The following is a 25,055-nucleotide window of genomic DNA, read 5'->3' as shown; positions in this document are numbered from 1 at the left end:
AAGGCAGCGCCATCACGGATCTTCTAATTGCGAAAATTCCCCCTCGCCAACCCCCCAACTTCCTGAAAGGAAGTTCACAATCTTTGTGGACTTTAGGAGATTTATTGCTTGTAGCCCAGACTACCTAGTATCAAATCATAATTTCTGGGCATAATATTTTATGTAGACAATTTTAGGAACATACATAAAAACTATTTTTATTTATAAATGGTCTGAACACTGTTTTCTGTTCGTTTGACTTGTTTTTGACATTTTAGAAATGTGCAGCAAGTAAAGTGGCAGGAACTAGAAGTTAAAATGTCACTGCTTCTAATTATTTACAATTTTCTTTTTGATAATTTTTTATTCAACTTTACCCATTTGCATGATAGTGGTACATGATAAATCTGTTTTTTTAATGTTTTAAAATATACCCTGGTTTTGGCATAGAGCTTTAACTAGGCACATCTTTACTTCTAGGTCTTTGTACTATCCCTAGATGCTTATTTAAGGGACAGCTGCACTTAACCACTGGGCATTGTGTATTTCTTCAAATCTGTCTACATACCAGGTTTATAAGCTGTACATAGCAGAGGGCAGTAGTGACCCTTTCTCTCTCTCCACTTGAACACTGTTCAAGTTACTGCTGTTCCTTCACGGCACAGAAGTGATGCATAAACTGTTCTGTGTTTTTTTAAGTTTTATGTCAAAGTTTGGATTTGACCATATGCTGAGGCTCTTTGGATGCCAAGTTTCTGTCCCCAAAAAATATTTTAAAAGGACAGCCTTGATAATGTCTGTGGGATTGGAGACAGATTTCACTGGACACTGACAGTGTCTGTTTCACTGACTGCTCTTGCTGTTGTTCCATTAGTGTCATAGAAATTCTTTAATTTCAAATACAGCTGTTTTTTAATGAAACCTGGGGGGTTTGAAAGCTTATAGTAATATCACATTTATTTAAGATACTGCTACAAAACTGGATATGCCTATATATTTTGCTGCATCTAGTCGGTTCAGTGAAGTTGAATTTGAGATAGAAAACATAATTTTATTATGATTGAGATTTTTATTTTTTCCATTTGGGCTTCTTTTTTAAAAATAGAAATTCTTTAATTTCAAATACAGCTGTTTTTTAATGAAACCTGGGGGGTTTGAAAGCTTATAGTAATATCACATTTATTTAAGATACTGCTACAAAACTGGATATGCCTATATATTTTGCTGCATCTAGTCGGTTCAGTGAAGTTGAATTTGAGATAGAAAACATAATTTTATTATGATTGAGGTTTTTCTTTTTTCCATTTGGGCTTATTTTTTAAAAAAATTTTTTGTGGGTTTTTTTGCTTTGTTTTGGTTTTTTTTTTTTTTTTTTTTTTGGTTAAAATTTTAAGTCTGCTCTGCTGGTGATGATTCCTCTACTGTGTTTAAGAGTGGGTTCTGTATGAATTGTTGCCCTTCCATTTCCCAGAACTGGCAATAACTGGTCCCTGGAAAGAAAGAAAGCAGTGGTGGACTCTACATGTTTAAGGTCTTGCTACTGCTGCAGTTCCATCAACTTACTGATATTGATTGCAATTTTATTTGAAAGTTTCCAGGCCGTGATTGGTTAAAAAATGAGTAATTTGTCCTTGAAACAGCAACAGGAGTTGCTTTCCATTTAGCAATCATAGCTAAGCATGATTTCTCAGCTGGTAGTACACAAAACACAACCTGAAATGTGTATAGCTTTCTATGTCAAAGAGCTATAAACAAAATTTAATTACATTTTCTGGAATCTGCACTTATACATGCTGACAAAAGACTTGTAGTTACAATATGATGCTTTCAGCTTCTTTTAAGTACTTTTTTTTGGTAGGTTTTCCTAAGAGAAATTTTTCAGTGCATTCTCTGGAGCTGAAATGGTGAAGTTTAGGTTTTTTCATTGCCTTTCTTATAAAGAAGAAATTTATTTATGATAAAGAGGAAATGTTATATAGATCTAAAAGACCACTGTATAGTAACTTATTGAATATTTAAAGAAACAAATGTGTAAAATCTGTAAAATAAGTGTGACAAGCATTAAGTTTTAGAACAAACATTTGTATTGATTTTATTGTTTATATTGTATGCTAGACAGTATTATCTTGGGGTATGTGAGAAGTTGTTTGGTTGGTTTTCTGGGGTTTTTTTCCCCCCGTAACATTACAATGCAATTAACCAGGATGCATGTAAAAGGTAAAGCACCAAATTATTTGAAAAATACATCAGAATTGTGTTTATTTGCATTTCAGCTTAGGCAAACCAGAAAAATTTCTTGAGTGGTCGAAAAGTGAACTATTTCAAACTAGACTGAATCATTAGTTTTGCACATTGATATTCCTCAGACATGTTGGCAGACGAGTCACCTCACTTTGAGGTGTGGGAAACACAGTATCGATGGTTTGTTGCCAGGTTACAGTCTTTCTGTCTTTGCCTAATTACTGCTTCTGGAGAAGAGGCAAGTGAAAAGCAGTGAACATCGCTTGTTCATGTGTTATTCAAAGGCAAGCAATAGTTGCTACAACTTTTTGCTCTCCTTCAGAGCTGCAAGAAAGGATTATTTATATTCTGAAACAGTACAGTTTAGTCTGTGTGAATCTTCAGATGCCAGAAGTCTGATATGAGTAGCTTACATTGTCAGTGATAAGCTTGAAATTGCTATGTAGGTGAAAAGCAAATCCTATTTCTCTGGGTGGCTTTTGCACCTTGTTCCATAGAGGCGTAATCATGTAATGCTTCCTGTTCAAAGTGCATGCACAATAAAAGTAAGGAACTTTTCCAGCTCAGCTTATTTGTCGAAAATAATACTTTTCTTAAAAGAAGAGATTGTATATACTTTTAAAAAGTTCACAGTGCCTGCCACAAGTCTTTAATATTTCAGGAGCTAGAGTGCTGTGCCTCTCTTGGTATTCTGCTGTGCTTATAGAGTGGATGAGCTGACATTTCACTTTTGCAAGAGGAATCTCATGCCATTCCTTCTTTAGAAGGAGATTGTTTCATGGACTTACCAGGATGGAGATTTTGGGCTTTTCAGATGATGTTTATTGTCTTTGTGGCAGGGCATATGTAAAATTTTCAGTGCTTAAGGATAGTTGGTTTGTGTAAAAATAGGGCTGATGTGATATTGTGCTGTCTTTGTTTTGGTTTTGCTAAGTGGTTATTTATTACACTTGAGTGATCAAATACTATTACATTTTGTTGACATTAGCATTGACTGCTGTTTTAGAAGCATGGTAGGCTTAAGGTTTAGTTGTCTCTTCCACACTGGTGCTTGATAGAAGCCTGAGTTACAGTAGGACAGTGGTCTTGGGGAAAGAATATTTTTTTTCTTCAGAGTTCAATAGGTTACATGTTTCAAAACCTTCAAATTATAAAACATTTTATGGTATGTAGGGTTGTGACTGCTGCTTCAAGGCATTTCCCAATGTCAGATTACAGTCATGACCAGAAGCTTCAGAAGTTATCAGAAGGAAGCTGAGAAGTTAACAGAAACACAGATAGAGGGGTTTTTTTTAAATGGCTGTAAAAGTGGAAAGAATCTGAGCTATGACATTGGCCACAATTAATATTACAGATGGGTGTAGTACTTGTAAATAGTGCACTATACTCTGCTGTAGTCAATTTCATCTTGCATGGGTAGGTACCATAACTATTAATGAATGCACTCCTTTTTCCAAGTCACCTTCCTTCTTCTTAGCATTTCTGATGGGGATCATAAAGTGGAGGGGAAAAAACAAGTGAAAAACCCCTGTGTATAACACACAGGAGCACACAGGGTTGCGCTTGCCAACTCTCCTGGTCTGACTGTGCCTCTGGAAGTTACTCAATGGGAAAAGGAGAGTAAAAGAGTGGATGTGTTCTTCTTTAAGGCCTCTGGGGTCTGCTGAGAAGCAGACAAGCACTGTATCTTTCCCTGTGCCATATGCTCTTTCCTGGTATCTTGTGGGTGCCAGTTTTTGTGGAGTGGGGAACTGTTTGTTTTTGGGTTTTTTTTGTTTTTTAATACTTTCTTCTCTGCTATAGCCTCTGTATTTATACAGCTCAGGAAAATGCTAATCACATCATGATAGGTAATAATGTAAGAAAAAAAATATAGGAAAAATAGAGCATATAAGAAGAGATGAACAGGAACTAATTTGTGTTCATCTGTGTTTGATCTGGATATGTTTGAAGAACTGCACTGTCATTAGCAAAGTTACTGGTTAGAATACATGCTATTTCACATAAAATGAGCTGCACAAAAAATCAAAAGTTGAAAATCCCAGCTTTGTAAAATGTCTTTGTTTTTCTGGCCTATGCTAGCCATGCAATTGTGGAGGTTTTAGTAACAACCTCAAAACTGTCTGTTTTGAATTGTATAACTTTAGAAGCCAAAGTATGATAGTATTTGATTAAATAAGACTTGACTTAGGAAGGTAGCCAAACCACTAACAACCTTTTTCTTTGTTTTAACAACTTAAGCAAAGTTTCACAAAATATAATGCAGAAATTTTCCCAGAAAAACTGGCAAGTAAACTTCTGGGAGCTGGGGTCCTTTGGGTCCTTGTTCACATAGTAACTTCTGGAAAATATATGTGTTGCCTATCTTGAGATAGCAGAGATTCACATAGTAAACTGCAGTGTGTGCTGAGCAATTTTATCTCCAGTTTAAAAGAGTGTGCAGGCCTTAGAGGTAGTTTACCCTGCAGTGACTTGCTGTTTGTTTAGAATTCAGGACAGTTGCTGTCTGAGTTGGTGTGCTGGCAACCTAGTGCCATTGAGGACAGCATGTCTCCGTGTTTATAACATGCTTAATCCACCGGCTTTTGAAACTTAGATTTGAATTGGTTATTTGCTGAAGGTCATATTTGATCAAAACTTTTGTTCGTGCAATTTGTAAAATACTGCTTTCCCCCTAGCCCTCCGAATGGCTTTTAAAGCAGCTGAAGAAGCTTTTTGATTTACCCAACTTATTAGAACTTAGATTAATTGAATTTGTAATCAGATTTCAAGCATCATGTTCCAGGCCAGGGATTTCTTAGTTTGTTTCAAATGTCATTCCAGGGGCAAATTCTGCTAAACTGCATTTTCATGCTTTGCTGAGAAATGATTGCAGGTTTTGATTTCCATTATGGAATCATTAATATTGTTAATTAGAGTTCTTATGGATAAGCACACTTAAGGAGGATCATCCCTGGGAATTGGGAGTATTATAGTGTGAGCACTTGTTAATTAGATAAAATTGGCATATGTAAGAGTGTCAGATTTGAGGTGTATTTTATGCTTATTTTTGTTTTTAAGAGTGACTGTGGTTGTAGTGATTTGTGTTGCGGGATTTAGACTGGGGGAAGTGTTGGTTCTTGTTGACAGTGGGGTTACTCTTTTGACTTTTTCCTCAGTTGCTGTATTCATATATCATCATATTCCTGCACCTTAAATTCTGTCAAAATTATATTCTACAGTCGTCACTTGGACTTTTGCCTTCCTTTAATGAAATTGATTGAAAAGTCCGACTGCATCAAGTGGGAACAATATCTAGTCTAAAATTTCAGACATATGAATATGGTAAAATCAGTTCTGGTGTCCTCTTGCAGATGACTGAGAAACATTTAATCAGAGCTCTTTTGTGCTCCCCTCTGGTGGTTAGTGACTGAATTTAAATTTCTTTTTATCCTGACCACCTGAAAGGTTTCAAGATTGCACAGCCAGTCAAGTGAAAAAAATGCTTTTTAAATCCTTACTTCACTTTATGTTTTGAATAACAATGTTTGCAAGTCGTTGGGATTACCATACACGTGAAAGATTTGTTAGTAGATTTCTCATCTTGTCTTGCTACATAAAAAGCAAATGGTTTGTAAAAGTCAAAATTAGCCAACTACCTTAGCATAGAGGAGAGATGGGAAATCTGCTGATTAAAGATATTCTATGAATGGGAGAAGAGTTAGAGCAGAGATGGAGCTTTTACAGCATTGATGATACAGTAGAGGTACTTAAGGTGTATTTCTTAAATGTGCCTTTTACCAGTCTAAGAGAAAAGGAGAATTTTTTTCTAGGAGCCAAAACTGTTGAAACCAATGATATGATCAACGGGATTACCATACACGTGAAAGATTTGTTAGTAGATTTCTCATCTTGTCTTGCTACATAAAAAGCAAATGGTTTGTAAAAGTCAAAATTAGCCAACTACCTTAGCATAGAGGAGAGATGGGAAATCTGCTGATTAAAGATATTCCATGAATGGGAGAAGAGTTAGAGCAGAGATGGAGCTTTTACAGCATTGATGATACAGTAGAGGTACTTAAGGTGTATTTCTTAAATGTGCCTTTTACCAGTCTAAGAGAAAAGGAGAATTTTTTTCTAGGAGCCAAAACATGCTGTAAAAACCGATGATATGATCAACATCTTACTGATGCTTAATGGATCTAGATGTTTGCAAGATTAAAACAAATTAACTCTTGTTAGATTGTTTTATTATTTCTGTTAGCTATAGGAGTCCTCATCAGTTTTTTCTCTGATATCCTGAGAACAACTGGAACTAGAAACCAGTGAATTTATAAACTCCACAAGTGCTGAGTGCTGGCTTTCAGGCAGCATGCAGTCTTATGCTGCCCTAATATGCAAAACAGGCTACTGTAGTCAGCATTTGCAAAAGCAGAAAAGTAAGACAAGGACCAATGGTTCTAAAGGACTGGTTCTAGACCTGTGGTTTGGTAGGAGAATGATGGTTATAAATGTTAACAGAAGTAATCAATTTTTTTTTGAGCTTCTGTTCCTTAGAAGGTATAGTAGGCTACTGAAGTTTTCATGCAATTTTACTCATTATTGTTCAATAGAAATTAAAAATGAAACTATTAGTGTTCTCATAGGCAAAATCAGGAAAGATTTATTGTTAAGCTTTCAGAAGCAGGAGCAATTTCAATTAGAGTAATGACAATAGGATGGTGTTTTCTAATTACTGATGTAACATCAGATTATTGAGGGGGCCGAGAAAAAACTGAAGTACTTTGTATGTGTGTTTAGTTTTGGTTTTACTTTGTGATATAAAAGCTGATATAGAACCAGAAGAAATTTAAGTTTTGATTGTCTGAACCTGCTCCCACCTCTGGATGTGTGCTGGATAAGTATATCTGTACCATTTTATTGCTGGGTTCAAACCTCAGGAAGATAGCTGAGTCATATTAATAGACCAGTCATCCCTTTCCTTGCTATATTGCCTGCAGCTTTGAGCAATGAGCAGAGCTAGGTGTGGTGGCCTTTCGTCCACAGCTCTCAATATGTGGAAGCTGAAGGGAAATTTTTGTTCTGTATCTTCCTGTTCCCTTTCTCGTAGCCTTTACGATGCAGGAATGTTATTTTGAGTCTTCATTTTTGATTTTGTCGAAATAATCAATCCACTTACCTGTGATGACTGTCTCTAGTAATCATGGAATTGTAGAATGGTTTGAGCTGGAAAGAACCTTAAAGTTCATTTAGTTCCAACTCTGTACTCATGGACAGAGACAACTTTCACTAGACCAGGTTGTTCCAAGACCCATCCAAGCTGTCCTTGAACACTTCCAGGGGTAGGACATCCACAAATACACATTTCCCAACTTGCATTTTCATGACTGTCTATTGCATCTATTTTAAACTGTCCTTTGTACCTTTAAAAAAAAAAAGAAAAATTAATTCAGGAGTTAACCTGTTGATTAGTGTTAAACAGTTAGGTAGATGGTTTTGCACAGGTGACTGATCATAAAATTGTTTTCCTGGATGCTTTCTATTTCGGATTGGAATTGTAAAGGCCACATAAAGAAAAAAAAATTCACTCTCAAATTCAGTATCAGTTTAGTGAGAAACATGAGAAAAAATGGAAAACCAATGAAATTCCCTGTTACTCTGACTAATGCATGCTTAGAGTGTGATTGGCACTGTAGGAAATTGGGATATTCTGAAAGCCAGAGCTATTGTATTGGGGAACCATTGTTACATGATGCAGCCAGTGGTCGGGTCATTAGACAGATTCTGAGCCTTTTTTTGAACACTCTGCAAAGTCTATGTAAAATATACAGAAGTAACATTATATATGCAGATCTAATTTGAAATTAAAAATCAACCAAAAGACAGAGTTGCCGATGTGCACTGTATCATACTGCAATTTTTTCCACATATTTCTTTTTGAGATACTTTTTTTGTGTGTGGTACTTTTTTTTCCTCTTCATCCCATGTGATGGATGTGACTTAAGGGAATGGATGTTTGAGAACTAATACACTACAAAAGCAAAACAGGTTCAGTCATCCTTTTACTTGAGGAGGGCTTTGGTAACTAGGGAGGTAAAATTTGTAGATGTTGGGTGAGCATATTGCAGGAAGTGAGCTTCATTTCCACAAGAGTCTCTTTTAATCTTTCTTTAGAATCAGTCAAGGCTATGTTTAAATTAATATGCCAGTTCTGATGCAGCTACTGTTTAGAAAGTGGGATGTGTAAAATGAAAACAGTTGTTCCTTTCAGCATGAATCACAAGTAATAAAGCAGCATTGCTGGAACCCTTGATAGAAGGGAGTTCATACAATCCAGTCTTCTCTTTGATAGGACATGAAGGGTTTACAGAACTTTCCAGGGCATACATAGAGTCCACCCAGACTTAAGATTAAGTGCTTGTATGCTACATCCAGCATTTAGATTTTGAAGTGAGGCCACAGTGAGTACCAAATTTGAATACTCTCAAGCAAGTCTCCTGTCTGAGGTAGAGTTGTGCACAAAGTGTGCCATGAGTTACAAAGTAGAATCTGGGTAACTGAGTCCTCAAGGCTGTGTCCATTATTAAGAGCAAATTTATGTAGAAGCTATTCAGGAAACCAGTGCACAAATCCAGTGACTACTGGATGGTATTACTTTTTTGTTGTAATAGTAAAACTACCATCAAACAAAATATAAATACTGAGGCAAGAGACCGGAAATGTGAAATATCAATATTAACACCTGAACTTAGTTGTTGATGATGTTGTTCCACAGAAAAATAAAAAAGGAAATTATAAAACCAGTAGTTTACTTTTAGGAAAACTTTCATAGACTGCATGTAATGCATGCCTATTTTGAAACTGTAGTGCCCCTGCTTTTTACCCCAGTTCTGTAGCCTTTGACACTGTATTAAACCAGTTTCCACACTGACATCTGGTGGTAGTTCTGAAATGCTGTGTTGCTTGAAATGCTATATGTGGGAGTTTGCAGGTCTAAGCATCAGTTTCAATCCCCTCCAGCCCTTCTGAAGCGATCTTATTGACATCTTAAAATTTTAACCTGCCGTGCTCAGACCAGCTTCTCACAAGGCAAAGAAAGTAATGAATAAATAAGTAATTCCTTAATACTTTGCTCAGTCAGTACAATGTATCAAAAAAAGTGTCTGTAGTGTGTGAAGCACACAATACTTGAAGTTAATTTCTTTCCTGAACAACTCCTGTGAAAGCAGTGGCATAGTTTTATTGAGATCCTGTGACTGATGTATATGTAAATATATAGAGATATATGTATCTGTGTGAAGTAAATGAGCTCAGTAGAAGTGCCACTTCGTGCACACTCACATTATGTGGCTTTATCCAGAGCCCAAAACTGTCTGTCATGGTGATAGGTGGTGATAGGTGACTCATCTTAGCTCCAGTTCCGACTAGTCCTGGTGTGTGAGTATGTAACAAAATAGTAAGAGCCATGACAAAGCCCTTCAAAATTTCCACTGAAATGGTTGCAAGGGCTTAATCTGTTCTTCATCCTGAGATGTATCAGGTTGGTTTTAAGTTCTCTTAAGAAAATATCTCAAACCAGACACCCTGTAGGAGTGATTGGATCAGGAAAAGGAATGTGTGAAGTTTTATTCTGCCATGGCTCCATGACTCTATTTAATATTCATCCCCCATCTTATGGGTTACAGCATTCCACATAGCCTTTTGACACATGCATAATATGGCTGTGCTTGTAGAGTAAGCTGTTTGTAAAAATAGTTATTTCTTCATGCGGTGTAAATTCTTTAGTCAGTTCTGGCTTAGACAATCTCCTGTAGGCTCAGCAGACAGCTTATTATTAAGTTTGTGAATTGTATAGTAGTTTCTTGTTTGATAATTCATTTTATGTTTGTAAGATTGAGCGGATTTTTGCCCCTATTTTTGCTGCCTTCCATTTCTAGAGTAATGGCAACCATTGTTTAGTTCTAGTGGCAAAGCTTAGCTTTGGTATAACTTCTGCTTTCTTTTCTGTGACATATCTGTGTGAACATAAACCAGCACATAAAGCAAGTTCAGTCAAATAATTCATTTGGGCACAGAGATAAAAATGTTTCACATTTAAGTAGTTGCTCATTAATACGAATAATAGTAGAGAGGTCAAGAGTTTGGCATCTAAACCAGGTAGTTGAATATGGTATAAAATTTACTATAACGAGTAAAGAGAGTCATTCAAGTCCCAAAAGGTTGTGAATTGCATATTTGATTTAATCTTTCAGGCAAAACCGATTTTATGAATAGTGCTAACTGGTCTGTTGTATTTCAAAAGATGTTGGAAAGGAAATCAAGTAATATATTGTTTTAATATGTAATGCACAATTGCTAGAAACTTACAGTAATTTTATTTTTTGTGGCTTCAGATTAGCCTTAATGTGTGTGTGTATTAGCACACACCGTGGAATCAATGTTGGTTATTTTGAACTTGTATTCATTTTGATTTATTAATTTACTTAAACTTGTTGCTTACTGTATTTTTACACATTTCTGCATACTTAATGAGCATTTTCTATTTATCTTTCTTCCTATTAAACAGGCATTATTGAGACTGCAGATCACCTGGATCGTGAGACTACTTCACATTACTGGCTCACTGTTTATGCAACAGACCAAGGCGTTGTGCCCTTATCATCTTTCATTGAAATCTACATTGAAGTGGGGGATGTTAATGATAATGCTCCTCAGACCACAGAACCAGTTTATTACCCAGAGGTCATGGAAAACTCACCTAAAGATGTGTCTGTCATTCAGATTGAGGCATTTGATCCAGATTCGAGCTCAAGCGAAAAACTAACCTACAAGATTACAAGTGGAAATCCACAGGGATTCTTCTCAATAAATCCCAAAACTGGTAAGTACAATACAGTGTTTTATTTTAAGTATTAATAAATTAATGTGTTTGCATAAGTGCATAAACCAGGTGAAATCAAAATCTTTGGTTTAATGTTGAAAACATGCTTTCACAATAGCTGGAGTTAAGCTGGGATCTTGGGCTGTGTCAATATTAGTAAGTTATACAAACATGTAGAAAAGGATGTGAGAGTGGTGCACTTGGTTTAAAGTACTTGACATCCACATCAGGCATATTTTGTGAAGGCTTACTTCGGAGTAGCTCCACTGTAGATTGGTCAATGTCCATGCATTTTCATAGTGCAGTGAGTATACAGTAAAAAGCCATATTTTAGTTTTGTTCCATCCAAATAGTTTTTAGTTGTCTTCATAGTTTTGGTGAGGTTTTTTTTTGTCAGGCCTTTTTAAAAATTAGTTTTTAGTGGTGGTGGGGAGGGTGTCATGTTAGTCTGAGCAAAATAAGCCATTTACTACCTGAAGACTCACCTGTCCCACAGTCAGAAGATACTTTCTTTGTAATTAACTATTGCTGCTGCTAGAAATGCATAATCTGGAGAATTATTTTCAGCTGTGGTTTTTATGCAATGAAAATAAAGAGTCCAAGTTCACTGGTTATTTGGAAAGCTTCAGAAAATACCACAGAGGTTTTAACAGGGGAGTGCAAACATAAGAATCAGGTGACCTAGTAACTGAATTGCAGGTACTGAAAGGTGTGTAGGACAGACAGATGGGAAGCACAATAATCAGTATTAAGTGAAGCTACCCAGTAATTTTGAAAACATTTTAAGGGTTGCTTACCATCCCTTCTTTCTGAATGTGGAGAAAATAATACACATACTGGATGTTTTTCCCACAGTTTAAGCCTAGAGAAGAACTTGGGGGTTTTTTGAAAGGTTGTGCCCAGCTTAGCTTTTTAAACATTGTCTTTAGGTATTATTTCACAGCAAAAATTGTAAGAGGTGCTTCTGATTCACTCAGCCAGGTTTTCTTTCTCACAAATCAGAGAGTTTTAGATTAGAAGTCCTACAGATGTGTAGTGAGCGACTTTAATCTATTACAAACCCAATAAGTACAAGGGAGCACTAGAAGTTTTATTAATTTAGCTCTTGCCCATTCCTGGAAGCAGTTTCAGGGGACTTAAAGGAACAAAAATGGACTGAAAAAAACCTCCAACATTTTGAAGGCTGTGGCCTTCATTTTGTTTTGTAGTTATTTCAGCTCAGGGTATAAAATGTGCTTTATCAATTGCAATTGCTGTGTCAGCAAAGCTCTGAGTGCAAACACAGATATGTTATTTGGGTTATTTCTGCCAATAACTTCTTTGTCAGCATGTGCTGCATCTGTGAAAACACTGCCAAGAGGGACATGTGAAATAGCTATAGCAATGGAAGATATTTAGTATAGTTAAAGCCTTCATTCAAACACTATATTTACAAAATGTTGGTTTTAGAGAAAAGGGAGCCTGAAAAGTAAAGCAAGAAAAATTCAACCACAGTCTTCTGAAGTGAATGCAGAAAGTGTTGGTATGCTTTATTTCTGTTTAGTCTACACTGTCTCTTTTTTCTCATTTTACACGATGCAAATGAAAAAAAAAATCTGCTTTTTTATCTACTTCCTTGCCCTTTCTGATTTTGAAAAAGTTCTTTAGCCTGCCACTTTGATGTTTTTAGTTGTCTCTCAATATAATGCTGATAAAATGAGAATAAAATTGCCTATGAGTTGGGTGGAAAAAAGCGCATGACTGTAGTATTCAAATTGCAAAGGAACATAAATTCTACCTCCATTCATTTCATCATTACTCTATAATTAGCCAGTTGTTTTTGGTTATTGTTTCCTTAAATATTCCTGCAGGTCATTTTCTCTTCCTCTTTCTTCTGTTCTTTTCCTTCCCTTTCACCCCCCTGTATCATCAGGTGGTATTTTCCAAACTGTTTTGAAAAAAGACACTACTGTACCTTCCTTGCTGAAGTTTGACATAAAGAAATATCTTTATTCCTATTTAATGGGTAGAATTAGGGCATTGGGAGGTTGTGACTTGTCTTCAGACAGAGTTTGCAGTTTTCTATGTTAGTAGCTTACTGTGATCTCATTTAGGTTACAAAGGGACCTTGAGAGAGAGCTCAGCACACTAGATGGTGAAGTGATAAGGAGCACTTAATAGAAAAGGAATAAAGATTTTCTGTCAAGAGAGCTTCTTACCTGCCTTTGTAGCGTGCATACACTAGAAGTTAGCAGTGCAATCCACAGTCCTCCGTTTGGTGTTAAAGAATAAAAAGCAAAAGGGCAACTGGAAATAATTAAATCATTATATTTCAGAACACAAGCTCTGGGAATAAAAGAATCTCCCTCTGATTTACATTCAGCAGAAGAAAATGATTTTTTTCCCTTCAGTATAATTAAAGGCCCAGGCTTAGGTATTCACCTATCATGTGACATTCATACCACCCTTCTCTGGTGTCTGTTACTGTTAAAATTGTAATGCTAGATAGACATGCTTCTGGACAGACATTTTAAACATAGTGAAAGGGAAAAGGTGGGCAGAGCAGAGAAGGGAAACTTGTTCCTAGAGTGCACTCAGATAATTCAATGGATATTATAAAGCTGACTCATATATATTGTCTTCCCATTTCATGTGCTCTAATGGGCCATACTGCCTATCCTGTACATGACCAGTTTGAAACTGTTAGTCTGCAGTGGGCACTAACACAGGGGTTGAGTTTTGACTGAGGTTATCAAGTTCATAAGTTCTCAAGTCTCTCTTCTGTCTATCAGATATTGAATATATTTAATCTGAATAGATCTTATTTGGTGTGAAAGTGTTTTCAGTAGAATTGACATGTTAAGGAGTTGAAAAAACACTTTAAAAGACAATGGTTATTGTTCTAGTTATAACACAGTGCATTTTATCTTCCCCAATCAGTTAAAAGAGGGCTCAGCTGAAGAGTACATTTGACTAGAATTGGAGAGATCAAGTCTTGTCTTGTTTGCTTATGTGTGTATATATCCTTGTTGTACCCTGTGAAGTTACCGCACTGTAAGGTATTTGTCCAAGGAAGAGAAACCTTCCCCAGGGCCCCAAGTTTCCCTTCCAGCCACAGGGGAGATGGGGCTGGAATATTAATCAAGTCTTTTTAACTGTATCCTGTTGAAACATTAAAAGTGACAGTATGAGTTAAATATCTGCTGTTGTGCATCCCCAAAGGCGAGTTGAGGACTGTAATGGCATTCAGTTCAAGTTAACTAAAAGCTAGTGTTGGGGTTCTTGAAGTATCTGATGACTGTTAAAAATACAGCTTAGGGGAGGTAATGTGTTATTATCTCCTCTCCTGGTCAAGGATCCATTGTTTCCTTTCTCTTTATAAAATTTAATGCTATGGTATTGTGGCCCATGGCTGGAATTCTCACACGTAGTAGTAATACAGATTATAAATAGAAACAACCTACATGTAACACTGTATCAAGTGAAACACTGCATTCTGTTCTCCTGATGTAGCCAATGCATTTCTAGAACTTTGTGGACTCCAGAATGAGATGTCTGTGTCTTAATGCAATAATCCTGAATTTTTAGAAACTGTCTGACATGGATATAGTTCCTTATTCACAAAAAGAAGAGATTTCTTTTCTTGACAAGAACTATTTTGATTGACTGATTAGTTTCTCAGAAATGCTACTTGTTTAAATAGTATCTGATGCTTCTTACTGAAAACTGTTTCCAAGTACTCCCTTCAGTAAATCTTCACTGACACTTAGAAATGTATTTTATATTTCAAATTATTATAAAATAACTTAAGGAAACACTGCTAAGTTTTTCTTTGCATGCTGTTTCACTTCTTGGAACAAGATATACAACACGATACATCACAAGACATTTTGTAATCTTTTCACATATACTTGGTCTTTCATGAAAGCAAAAGAAATAGCATTTTATTTACCTTTGGAGTTTCCGTGCAATGAAAGAAAGTGCAGTACATATGAGCTGTCCAGGTAGAATAAAAATAGTTATCATAATATTATTTGCCAGAAAGAATGAGAACAGAGAGTTGTGGAACAGAATGCCACAACTTTCATGCTAAATCTCAACACAATTGTAGACAAACCTGCAAATTATGGTAACTACTTTATATCTGCTTAACTTCTTGCAGCATAGCCTGTAATTAAATACAGAAGTAATTGACAAAGTGGAAGAGTTGCAACTCATGTTAATACATTTAGGTGGAAAGAGTGAAGTTGCATGATTTGGTGGCTGTTCTGAACACACATCCTGGGACTCTGTGGTTAATCTCAGCCCTTAACACTAGAGCCATTGCACTGAGGCTCAGAAAAGATTTGCACATTTAGGAACACTCATGCACAGCAGAGGATTAAATGGCAGTAAACAAGTTCTGAGATTTGTGCCTTGGAGCTTAAAATACATATACAACGCTTTTATAAGCACATGTAATACATATGGTATGTATAATAGTGCTTTAGTACTATTTCTGTTTCTTGCAGGTGTGGTTGATTTGCTTGTGAGCTATTTAGGTACTTGTAGAACTAAAAAGTTTCACATATCGTAGATGTAAGCTGCATGTCTGTATTTACAAAATACAATTGATTATTTTAATGCTTGGAATAAACTACTCACTGTTTGTATTTTACATGAACACAGTCCTGTTGAGTAGAAAAAATTATATTTTTCCTCATCTTCATGCCTATGCTTAAAATATCTTAATTTGCTTTTTTGCTTTTGAGAAGTGTTGGAAAGATGACACTTGATAGCACGATTGCTTTCTTAGAGAAAGTGGAACAGACAATTAGTATGTCATCTGCAGGTAGTAGCTGATGACCATTGCATATAAGTGTACATTTATGAGTCAGTGAATTATGATTTTATAATTTCTAATATATTTGTATTTAGAAATTGTATATTTAGAAACTGATCTGTTAATTTCTCTTCAAAAGAGTTATTGTATTCATTTTACTAAAACCTTTTTTTTTTGCTAAAAGGTTTGATTAAACCATGTAATTTCTTTCTGTCTGAGGAGGGTAGGACATACATGAAATATGAGCTTTCTGTTGCACCTAATAAGAATTGTAAGGGTGGTTTGCAAATGAGCTCCCCAGTTTAAAATGTTTGCTGACAGTTCCCCAGAATGATATTGTCAACCAAATTCTTTTCCTATGGGAAATGGGAATAGTTTCCCATTTCATGTTTTTTTCTAGCTTTACTTTTTAAATTGTGGGATGGCAAACATCATGTGAAATTAGAAGAAAGGTATTAACTTTTAAATGACTAGCAATAACTCAGCAAGTCATATGTAAAACATGGAAATTGAAGAGCTAGGAAGAATTTCCTAAGTTGCTATAGAACTAGAGACACTAGACTGAATTCTCTGTAAACAAAAAAAGCTCACTGAATTCCCTGAACTCTGCATCAGTTTCCATATGGATGAAATAGTTTTGCTATGCCATGTTTTTTAAATATGGCTGCTGCTCAGTGTTACAGGCTCTGTATGATGAATATCTCAAAGATTGCTGAGTTAAGGTGCCTGAAAGAAAGTTATATTGCATTATAAATGCAGCATGCATGCTAGAATGACAAAATCTGCATTCGCTTAGAGAAAGGAGTTCCAGCTCTCCCTAGTATTACTGAGCAGATATTGCATTATAAATGCAGCATGCATGCTAGAATGACAAAATCTGCATTCACTTAGAGAAAGGAGTTCCCCTCAGCTCTCCCTAGTATTACTGAGCAAGAAAATTGAATCCTAACCAGGTATCTGTATAGTGCCCTTATAATCTTTGTAATATATGTATAATATACATACATTGTATAATACCTTGCACATATATTCAGGCTAGAAATAATTTCTGATCTTTTGACCAATTGGTATGCTTCTTTCCACTTCCCCAGGACTTAGTTATATTTGTTGTGCCAACCAGATTTGGCTTGGGGAGGGAATCAGGGCTGGGTCTCAAAAAACACTTTCTTGAGAAGTCATGCCTTACCTCAGAAATTTAAAGCAATAATAGCAAATGAGGAAGGGAGGTACTGTGCCATATAACAATTTTGGTTCAGATTGGCAGAAATGCTGATCACAAAAGTATAGCTTTCTATGCTTTTAATGAAGCTGGGTATGAAAGTGATGCATGTTTCTAAAAACTAGTCTTGGGTTGACAACATGGACAGGAGAATGCCAGAATAAATTTCGAGTTGTTAATTTTCCCATACTTAGGTTTTGCAGGCGTAAAATAAAAGTAATTGTGTGACCTAATTACTTGGGAGTGTTGTAAAGCTATATTGAGTTATGTATGAAGCAGTTTGATATTTATTAGGAGAATATTATGGACGTACCTTTGAGGAAATTAGTAATCCTATGGTGTAGGAGATAGTCCATTTAGATGGGATATTAGCTGGGGAATTCAGCAGAAGCTTTGAGTAATCGCCCATTTCAAAACATAACTGTATCCTGTGCATTTTACACAGTAACCTTTAATCGAGAGTGTGTGTGTGTGTCTGTCTGTTGGTCTGTCTGATTTGGAGACTGAAGTGAAATGGGAAATGGGTACAGCTGCAAACAACTTCCATGGGTTTCCGATAACACAGGAGAATTACTTAGTGAGGAAATGAAGGGTCAGTGACCACAGAGTAGTATTGGCTTCATTTTAACAAAGGAAATCTTTGTTGTTTAACTACTTGTGGGTTTTAATCCCAATTGACGTAATATTTTGGAACTTGGATAAAACCATTGTTAGTATATTGCACGCTTATGTGATTTAAAATTAAATAAAGATCAAAATGCTGAATTTTTTCATGTAACTTCTGTAGCTGGTAAGCAAAGCCAGGCTCAATTATTGTTCACTTCTGTCACACAGCTTGAAGTGTATGTAGCAGCCTCTATGTGCTCAAGTGTTTACCTGTTTCATGCAGATAAAGTATTTGATTATGCTGTCTTTAAAATAGATTTTTTTTTCTTTACTGGAAATGTGACCAGAATTATCCCAAATGTTTTTAAAAAGAGTTTAATTCTGCAAAAAGCTACTTTGTTTTGCCTTTTTAAAAGCACTTGAAGTGCTAGGTCTTTTTTGTAACTGGGAAAACAAGTTAATATCTGAAATTTCTAATAATATTTTCGTATCCTTTCTACCCTGTTTAGAGATATAGCATCTGCAAATATAGAAATTTTGCTATAATAGGCAGCTATTTTTAAAATTACTTGAAAGCATGAGAGACCTTTATGTAGAGAGCACTTCTTTTAAATCTTAGGTGGTGGTGTTGGGGCTTTATTTTATTTATTTGTTCTCTTACATCCCTTTTTAAAAAGAAAAAAATTTGGGAAAATAAATGGGAAGCACAGCAGTCCTTTCTTTTTCCATTATTTGTTCCTGGAATTACATAAAAACTTTACGTCATCCTCTGCATGATCTGTGTTGTAAACCAAGAGTAAAAGAAAGGGAGAGTCTCTTTCAATTTTCCCATGTTCTGATGCAGCAGTCATGGAGACATAGGCTTGGGTTGGAAGAGACCTTAAATCTGATCTTGTTCCAACGCCTCTGCCATGGGCAGGAATACCACCCTGGTATTCCTAGATCAGATTGCTTGGGCTCCCATTCAGTGTAGTTTTAAGCACTTCCAGGAATGGGGCATTCACAATTTCTCTGGGCAACCTGTTCCAGTTCTTCACCTCCCTCTGAGTATAGAATTTCTTCCTAACATCCTAATCTAAATCTTCCCTCATTCCCTCTCCCTTGTCCCATCACTATCTGCCCTTGTGACAAGTTGCTCTCCTGTTTTAGAAGCTCCCTGTAAGTACTGGAAGGTCTTCCCAGAGCATTGTCTTATCCATGCCAAGCAATCCAAACTATCTCAGTCTGTTTTCATCAAGAGATGCTTCAGCTTCCTTGTCATTTTCATGGCCCTCATCTAGACCTGCTCTATTGGGTCTAAGGACCATCCCCAGGGCTGGAATGCAGCATTCCAGGTGGGGTTTCACCAGAGCAGTGTAGAGGGGTGGAATCCCCTTCCTCAACCTGCTGGCCATGCTGCTCAGGATGTGGTTGGCCTTTGGGGCTGCAAGTGCACATTGCAGGGTCATGTCCGGCTTTTCATCCATGACAACACGCAAGTCCTTCCCTGCAGTTTATCTCAGTCTGCTCTCAGTTCATCTTCCAGTCTCGAATCGTATCTGGAGTTGCCCTGACCCAGCGTCTTGACTTGCTGAAGTTCATGAGGTTCTTGTGAGCCTACCTCTCAAGTTTGTCCAGGTCCTTCTGGATGCCATCCAGTCCTTCTGTTGTGTCATCTGCACCACTCAGCTTTGTGTCCTATGCAGACTTGCCAAGGGTATATTTGAAATGATAATAGAACCAGACTCCCCCTATAACACATATTCTTTTGAGCTGGAGTATATAATATGCAAGACTATAATTCTAGTCAAGGAAGAGACAGTGATCAGGTACTGTTGTGGGCCACTTGCAAAATCCTCTATTCACATGTGCTTTCAGAGATAACAAGCTTTGCTTGGTAGGATCTCTGAGTAGTGTAACTTGAAGTTCTGTATATAACAACACTATAATATTAGTATTGATTAATTTCATAATAAGAAAAAATTCCTCAGAATTAGAGCCCTGATTCAAATCAGCTTGCCTTGAATTTTTTTTAAATCAATGAAAATAGATCAATCCCAGAAAAAAATGTTGTTCTATATGAAGTAATATAATTTTTCCTTCTTAAAAATTCACAGTGGAGTCACAGTTCAAGGACTAGCTAGATATGATCTACAAAATTATTCCTCAGTTTCACTGAGAGCCAAGGCAAGATCTTTGACAGCAGTTTACGTGATCATCTCTTTTATGAGCATTGCATGAAGTTCTTTATGTATATGGTGCAGTTACAAAAGCAGTTTCCTTTAAATCAGTAGATAAGAATGCTGTGTGCTTTAATACATTCTATATTGTAAATGTAGAAAATAACATGATGAAAAAAAAGAACAAGGGAAGAGGCAGCAGCATTTTATAAATCCCCAAATTCTCACTTAGAAATTAATGTTTTAGTGTTTAAATGTATAGGGAGTTCAGAGCATTACAAATAAAGTAAGTTTGAAAAGATCTTTCAAGATGATGTGTGATTTTATGGTAATAATTCTGTACTTAGTTATTGAAGATGATATATCTCAAAATGAGATAAAAAATGAGTGATGACATAAGGTAACTTAGAGTTAATTATGGAAGGCTTTGAATTGGTGTGGCTTTTGAAGGCAAGAATATTTTCGCAAAGTAAGCAAAGAGGTAACAAAAATTTATAGTGTTCTGTTGGCAATAAGATCAAAGTTCATTCTAGAGGAAATGTATCATCCTTACTAGTTTTCTTAAAATAAACATACATGAGTTTTGTTTAATATTTAATTCAAAATTATTTTAACTATATGTTATTATTTATTAAATACAGGTTTTTTTCAATTTTATCTTATAATGCTATTGACTTACAGTTCTAGGTTTTATCTTCTGTGTGACAGAAACTGGCAAAAGAATATGAATGACTGGACTCACCCTAAATGCTCTCAAGCATTTAGAGAGTAAGAATTATCCTGAGAATGCAGGATCATAGACATTTTAATGTAGCTGTTTGGGTGTTTGTTGTTATTTATATAGTTCTTTTCATTATCTCCCAAATAATTTTACTGCTAAAATTTGCTGCACAAGAAGTTAATACCAATGTTAGGAAATCCAGACTAAAAATAATGTAGTCAGTGACTAATTAGAGTATACAAAATGACATGATTTACTTTTAGTTAGATACATTTGTGGAATTTTCTACAATTATATGATCAATAAACACTAATTTTACATTTAATTTGAAATCTAGTTGAAATTGAAATTCTACTGTGTTTGTCATATTGGATGGCTTAGCTGTTTATGTAAATTTTGGTTTTTTCCTTATGCTGTACATAAATAATCTTTGGAGGGTTGCTTGTCTTTGCTTCATGCTCAGATCACAAATATGATTAATGAGTATTCTGCTTAGTAAATTCCAGAATGCTGTTAAAATAGTTCAGGTAAGTGACTCCAGATGTACACCTAGCAGTTATACTTTATAGTAGTAGGATTGAGTAGGTAATTGCCTGGTTACAGATAAACATGGTGCCTGATGTAATGAAATATTAGCCAAACCTTTTGGTCGTATATACAAAGCTTACAGTCTGTCTTGGCAACACGCCTATAAACACTGAGCTGGACTTGATGATCCTTGTATGTCCCTTCCAACTCAGCATATTCTGTGATGTTACTGCAGTAAATGTGCTGCACAAATACACCCTTATTGACAGGGTGTTACCCCTTGTTGATGCAGTCCTGACTTGGGTAGGACTGAGATCTCAATTATTGCTTGACGTTTCATGGAGTACTTTTCAAAGGGCAAGAACTATTCATCTGAGACAGATGTGCCAAGAGTGTTTTTTGTGGATGAAATCCAGAACATATGCAGGAATAAGGAAATGTCTAAGTGAAAAGAAAAGGTGATCTGAAGAGCAAACAGAATGTAGTTCTTAATGTGTTTCCGACTTTTCAGTCTGCAGTTTACTTAGGTGTCTGTACATTGTGGGAGTGTCCTGTTGGCTTTTGCTTGAATGGCTACACATGGGAATTGAAGGGGAGAAGGCACCAAAACTGTGAAAGACTGTACTAGTTCAGTGCCATCATGCTATACTTAACAAAAAGGGAGCAGTGACTTCATCAGAGTGTACTGCAGTAGGTTTCCATTTTAATTTTTTGAAAGCTAGGATATTGTAACTCATTTGTGTAATTACACTCATCAGGAAGTTTATATATGAAGTATAAGTCCTTTAGCCCCAAAAGTGTATTTAGACTATCCAGAAAAGTCTCCTAGCCACAGGCTGTGCGCTCTGCTAGGCAGAATGGATCTTTGTTCTACCTAAAGAACTACATAGCAAAAACAGGTAAAATTAAAGAGGCCAGAGAGAACAAGCAAGCAACAGCAGAACTAGTGGAGAGAGTGTATGGCTAGGAGACTTGAAAAAGGGACCCAGGCTCTCAATTCTTCTTGAAAAGTGGTACCATTTTTGAGATCTTTGTTAAAAGAACAGTAATGATTGCTTTTAAGTGTTGTACTTGAGCAGAAGAGGCATTTGCAGCCATTTAAGGTGATTTTAAATTATAATCCTAGTTTCTCTTGGGACTGTATATTTACAATCATATTTCAGCATTAGAAACTTACTGGTGACAATTCTGTTACTGGTTTCGATGAGAGTTATTAAGGTGTGTAGAACAAGGAAGAGTTTAGGAATGAAAAGCAAGTGAAATTGCTAAGGAATTATCTTTAAGACTATGTAAACCAAAGTTCAGTTCCTTTATGATATACTTGCTCCAGTATGATAGCTTGTTAGCACTATCTTGTTTCTTTTTTAACTCAGCTGTCTGCCTTCATGGTGATGTAGGGCAGTGGTGATATGTTAGACTTTGTAGCTTATGATAGTCATCATCAGTCATTGTATGGCTCATAAGACTGAGTTTTTTTGCCAGCTGCAAAGGTAGAATCTCTTCTTCAGTCCCTTTGCTATTCATTTTTATTGACCTGCTTTTATTAACCTGTTAATTTGGTTTGGTTGTGAAGATAATTTTTGGCTTACATAGAAAACAAGCTTTGACTATACTCTTGCCAAAAAGCTTATTTGAACATCTTCAGAAAGAAAATGTGGGCCTTTTCTGGTGGTCATTGATTAAATGGTAAGTTAAGTGTAAAACACAGTTAACTTGAAATCAGTTGAAAGAAGACTGAAAAAAAGTCATCTTTATGTGTGAGTGATGAAATAATCTTGGATTATTGTTTTATCAGTAATTTTGTTCATGTTTTGGAGAGTGCTGAGATATCAGAAGAAGTTGAAAATTTTCTCATAAGAGATCTTTCAGACCGTGAGACTTACACTCACTGCATTATGAGAGATGTCTGAGACATGACTTGATCACACCTAGTACTTTTGTGAGGAGGAAACTGCTGATTTCTGTGGACTTAGTCTGTCATACAAAAGAAAGATATAATCCTCTCTAGAAGGGAAAGCTGTCTTGAATTGGATATAATACACTACTTCTTAAATGACAAAGATTAGTAGGAAACCCTCTCTTGAAATGAGACAGTATCTCTGTTACTTGAAGATACATAATTGGTCTTCAACTAACAGAATATTTGCGGTAATTTGCTCAGTGCATTTGGGCTGTATTATGCAGAAGGTAACACAATTACCATTACAGCCATGTATGAATTTAAAATCCATGCTTCCTTCAAATCTTAGACTGATTTACATATTAAGATCCTGTAAACAAGGTCTATTATATGTTAAAAATAAAAAAGAAACCCTTTAACATTCACTAGTAATTTGTTGGTTTGGGGGTTGAAGTGGGGAAACGAGAGCTAAAATAATAATTGACTAAGTTGCAGTAGTCATGACTGAGAACTTAAGTGATAATTGACTGATGCAGCCCAGAGCAACCATTATACTGGTTAGTTATAGCTTGCATTTAACACAGAGGACAAAAGCCACGTTGACCAAATATGTCCTCCCTCATATTTAGTTTATGACCTGTATCTGTTGAAGTTAATGATAAAAAAAATTGTAGCTGCTTCCTTAATTCTTCAGTGCTAATTCATTCAAATATCAGAGAAACTTACTTTTTGTATGCTGCAATTCAAATAGCGTTCTACTAATTCAAATCAAGCCTCTCAGTTCAAACTCACTGGAGACAGCACAGTACACTTAGCATCTACTTTAGTCTTTTGGTTCATTGTGGGGCTTAACCATGTCTAATAGGCAAACTCCCTCCCATCTCCAGAATCTTCATCATCTCAAGCTGAATGTGCAGTTGGAAAGTCTGCAGGTGTTTGTGAAAGAACAAATGCACGGGGATGCATCATGTGTACTCAGTAAAATAAAAACTTCAAGCCTTCCCCCTCCCCTTGCAAAGACCACTTTTTCTGATGCGACTTTTTTTTTTCTGATGCCACTTTACCACTTTGACATCATCCATGCCTTTACGATAGCTAACAGATAATTCTTAACCGAGTGCCCACCTAATATTCTATGTTTTTTTAAGAATATTGTCATTTCAGCATTGAATCAAATTGTTGATGTTCTAGTCTTCAGAAACAGAGATTAGCGTGTATCTGGGAGCCAGTGTGAAATACATCTCTGCTAATACCTGATCTCTGGTGCTAATTTCTATTCCAAATGTAGAGTTTTATTCATATTTATAATTGTATGCTGCAGTTACATTTCTGTATGTTTGTTTTGCTATTATTTAAAATAGAAATCTGAAGTAAGTTTTATCTGAGTGCAGTTGTGATTCTCTTAGTTTTTGGGTAGACATCAAATAGACAACAGGTATCCCCAGAATGTAAACTCAGATAAGGAATGAAGAGAGAATAGAGTTGTATTTGCTACTAGTGCAGTTTTTATTGTTTGTTTTGTTTGTTACAGATGTTTACTGTTAGTTTCAGTTGATTCTAGTCACTCTCCAGCTAGTGAGGCAGAACAACTATGATTTATCCAGAGACTCTCTAAATTATTTAGCTGCTGTTCTGAAAATGTTTCTGATGAGGCAAGTTTTTAAATATTACTAAACACAAAAATTGCACCAGTTCACTAGAGATACCATTTCCTCATTATTATCTTAGAAATGTTTTTTATAAACTTGTATTTCTCAAGAATGCTTGACCTGTCTGGCCATAGTGACATTGATTTCAGGTGAAATAATAGTCAGTGATGTGACTTACTGCAGCTTATTGTTCTTTTTGGTTTTGGGAGAGGGGACTGACAAAAGGAGGCAGAAGCAAAATGCAAGAATATGACTACAAAACAATGCTATGAGTCAGTTTTGCTTTGAAATAGAATGGATTGTCACAAGTGACTCGTTTCTCACACATGCTGTTATTTCATTCAGTAATGAATACATTCTCCCCATCTCATAACAAGGATTTCAAAACTGAA

General features: G+C 36.0%; 1 protein-coding gene across 5 annotated transcripts in view; it reads left to right on the top strand.

The window, feature by feature from the left end:
* The window catches only part of FAT1 (FAT atypical cadherin 1), a 105,831-nt gene that overhangs the window by 27,297 nt on the left and 53,479 nt on the right, over window positions 1-25,055 (top strand). For all 5 annotated transcript variants that reach the window (XR_005626592.1, XM_039700024.1, XM_039700026.1 and 2 more), the window contains exon 3: window positions 10,766-11,080. Coding sequence is in view for 4 of the 5 variants with exons in the window: in XM_039700024.1 (XP_039555958.1) it covers window positions 10,766-11,080 (315 nt within the window). In the remaining variant the exon portion in view is untranslated. The remainder of the gene's footprint in view (window positions 1-10,765; window positions 11,081-25,055) is intronic.

The sequence above is a fragment of the Passer montanus genome, unplaced genomic scaffold (assembly GCF_014805655.1).
Source record: "Passer montanus isolate IOZ18808 unplaced genomic scaffold, ASM1480565v1 scaffold14, whole genome shotgun sequence".
Lineage (NCBI taxonomy): Eukaryota > Metazoa > Chordata > Aves > Passeriformes > Passeridae > Passer > Passer montanus.
This window is presented reverse-complemented; position numbering and strand designations above follow the sequence as displayed.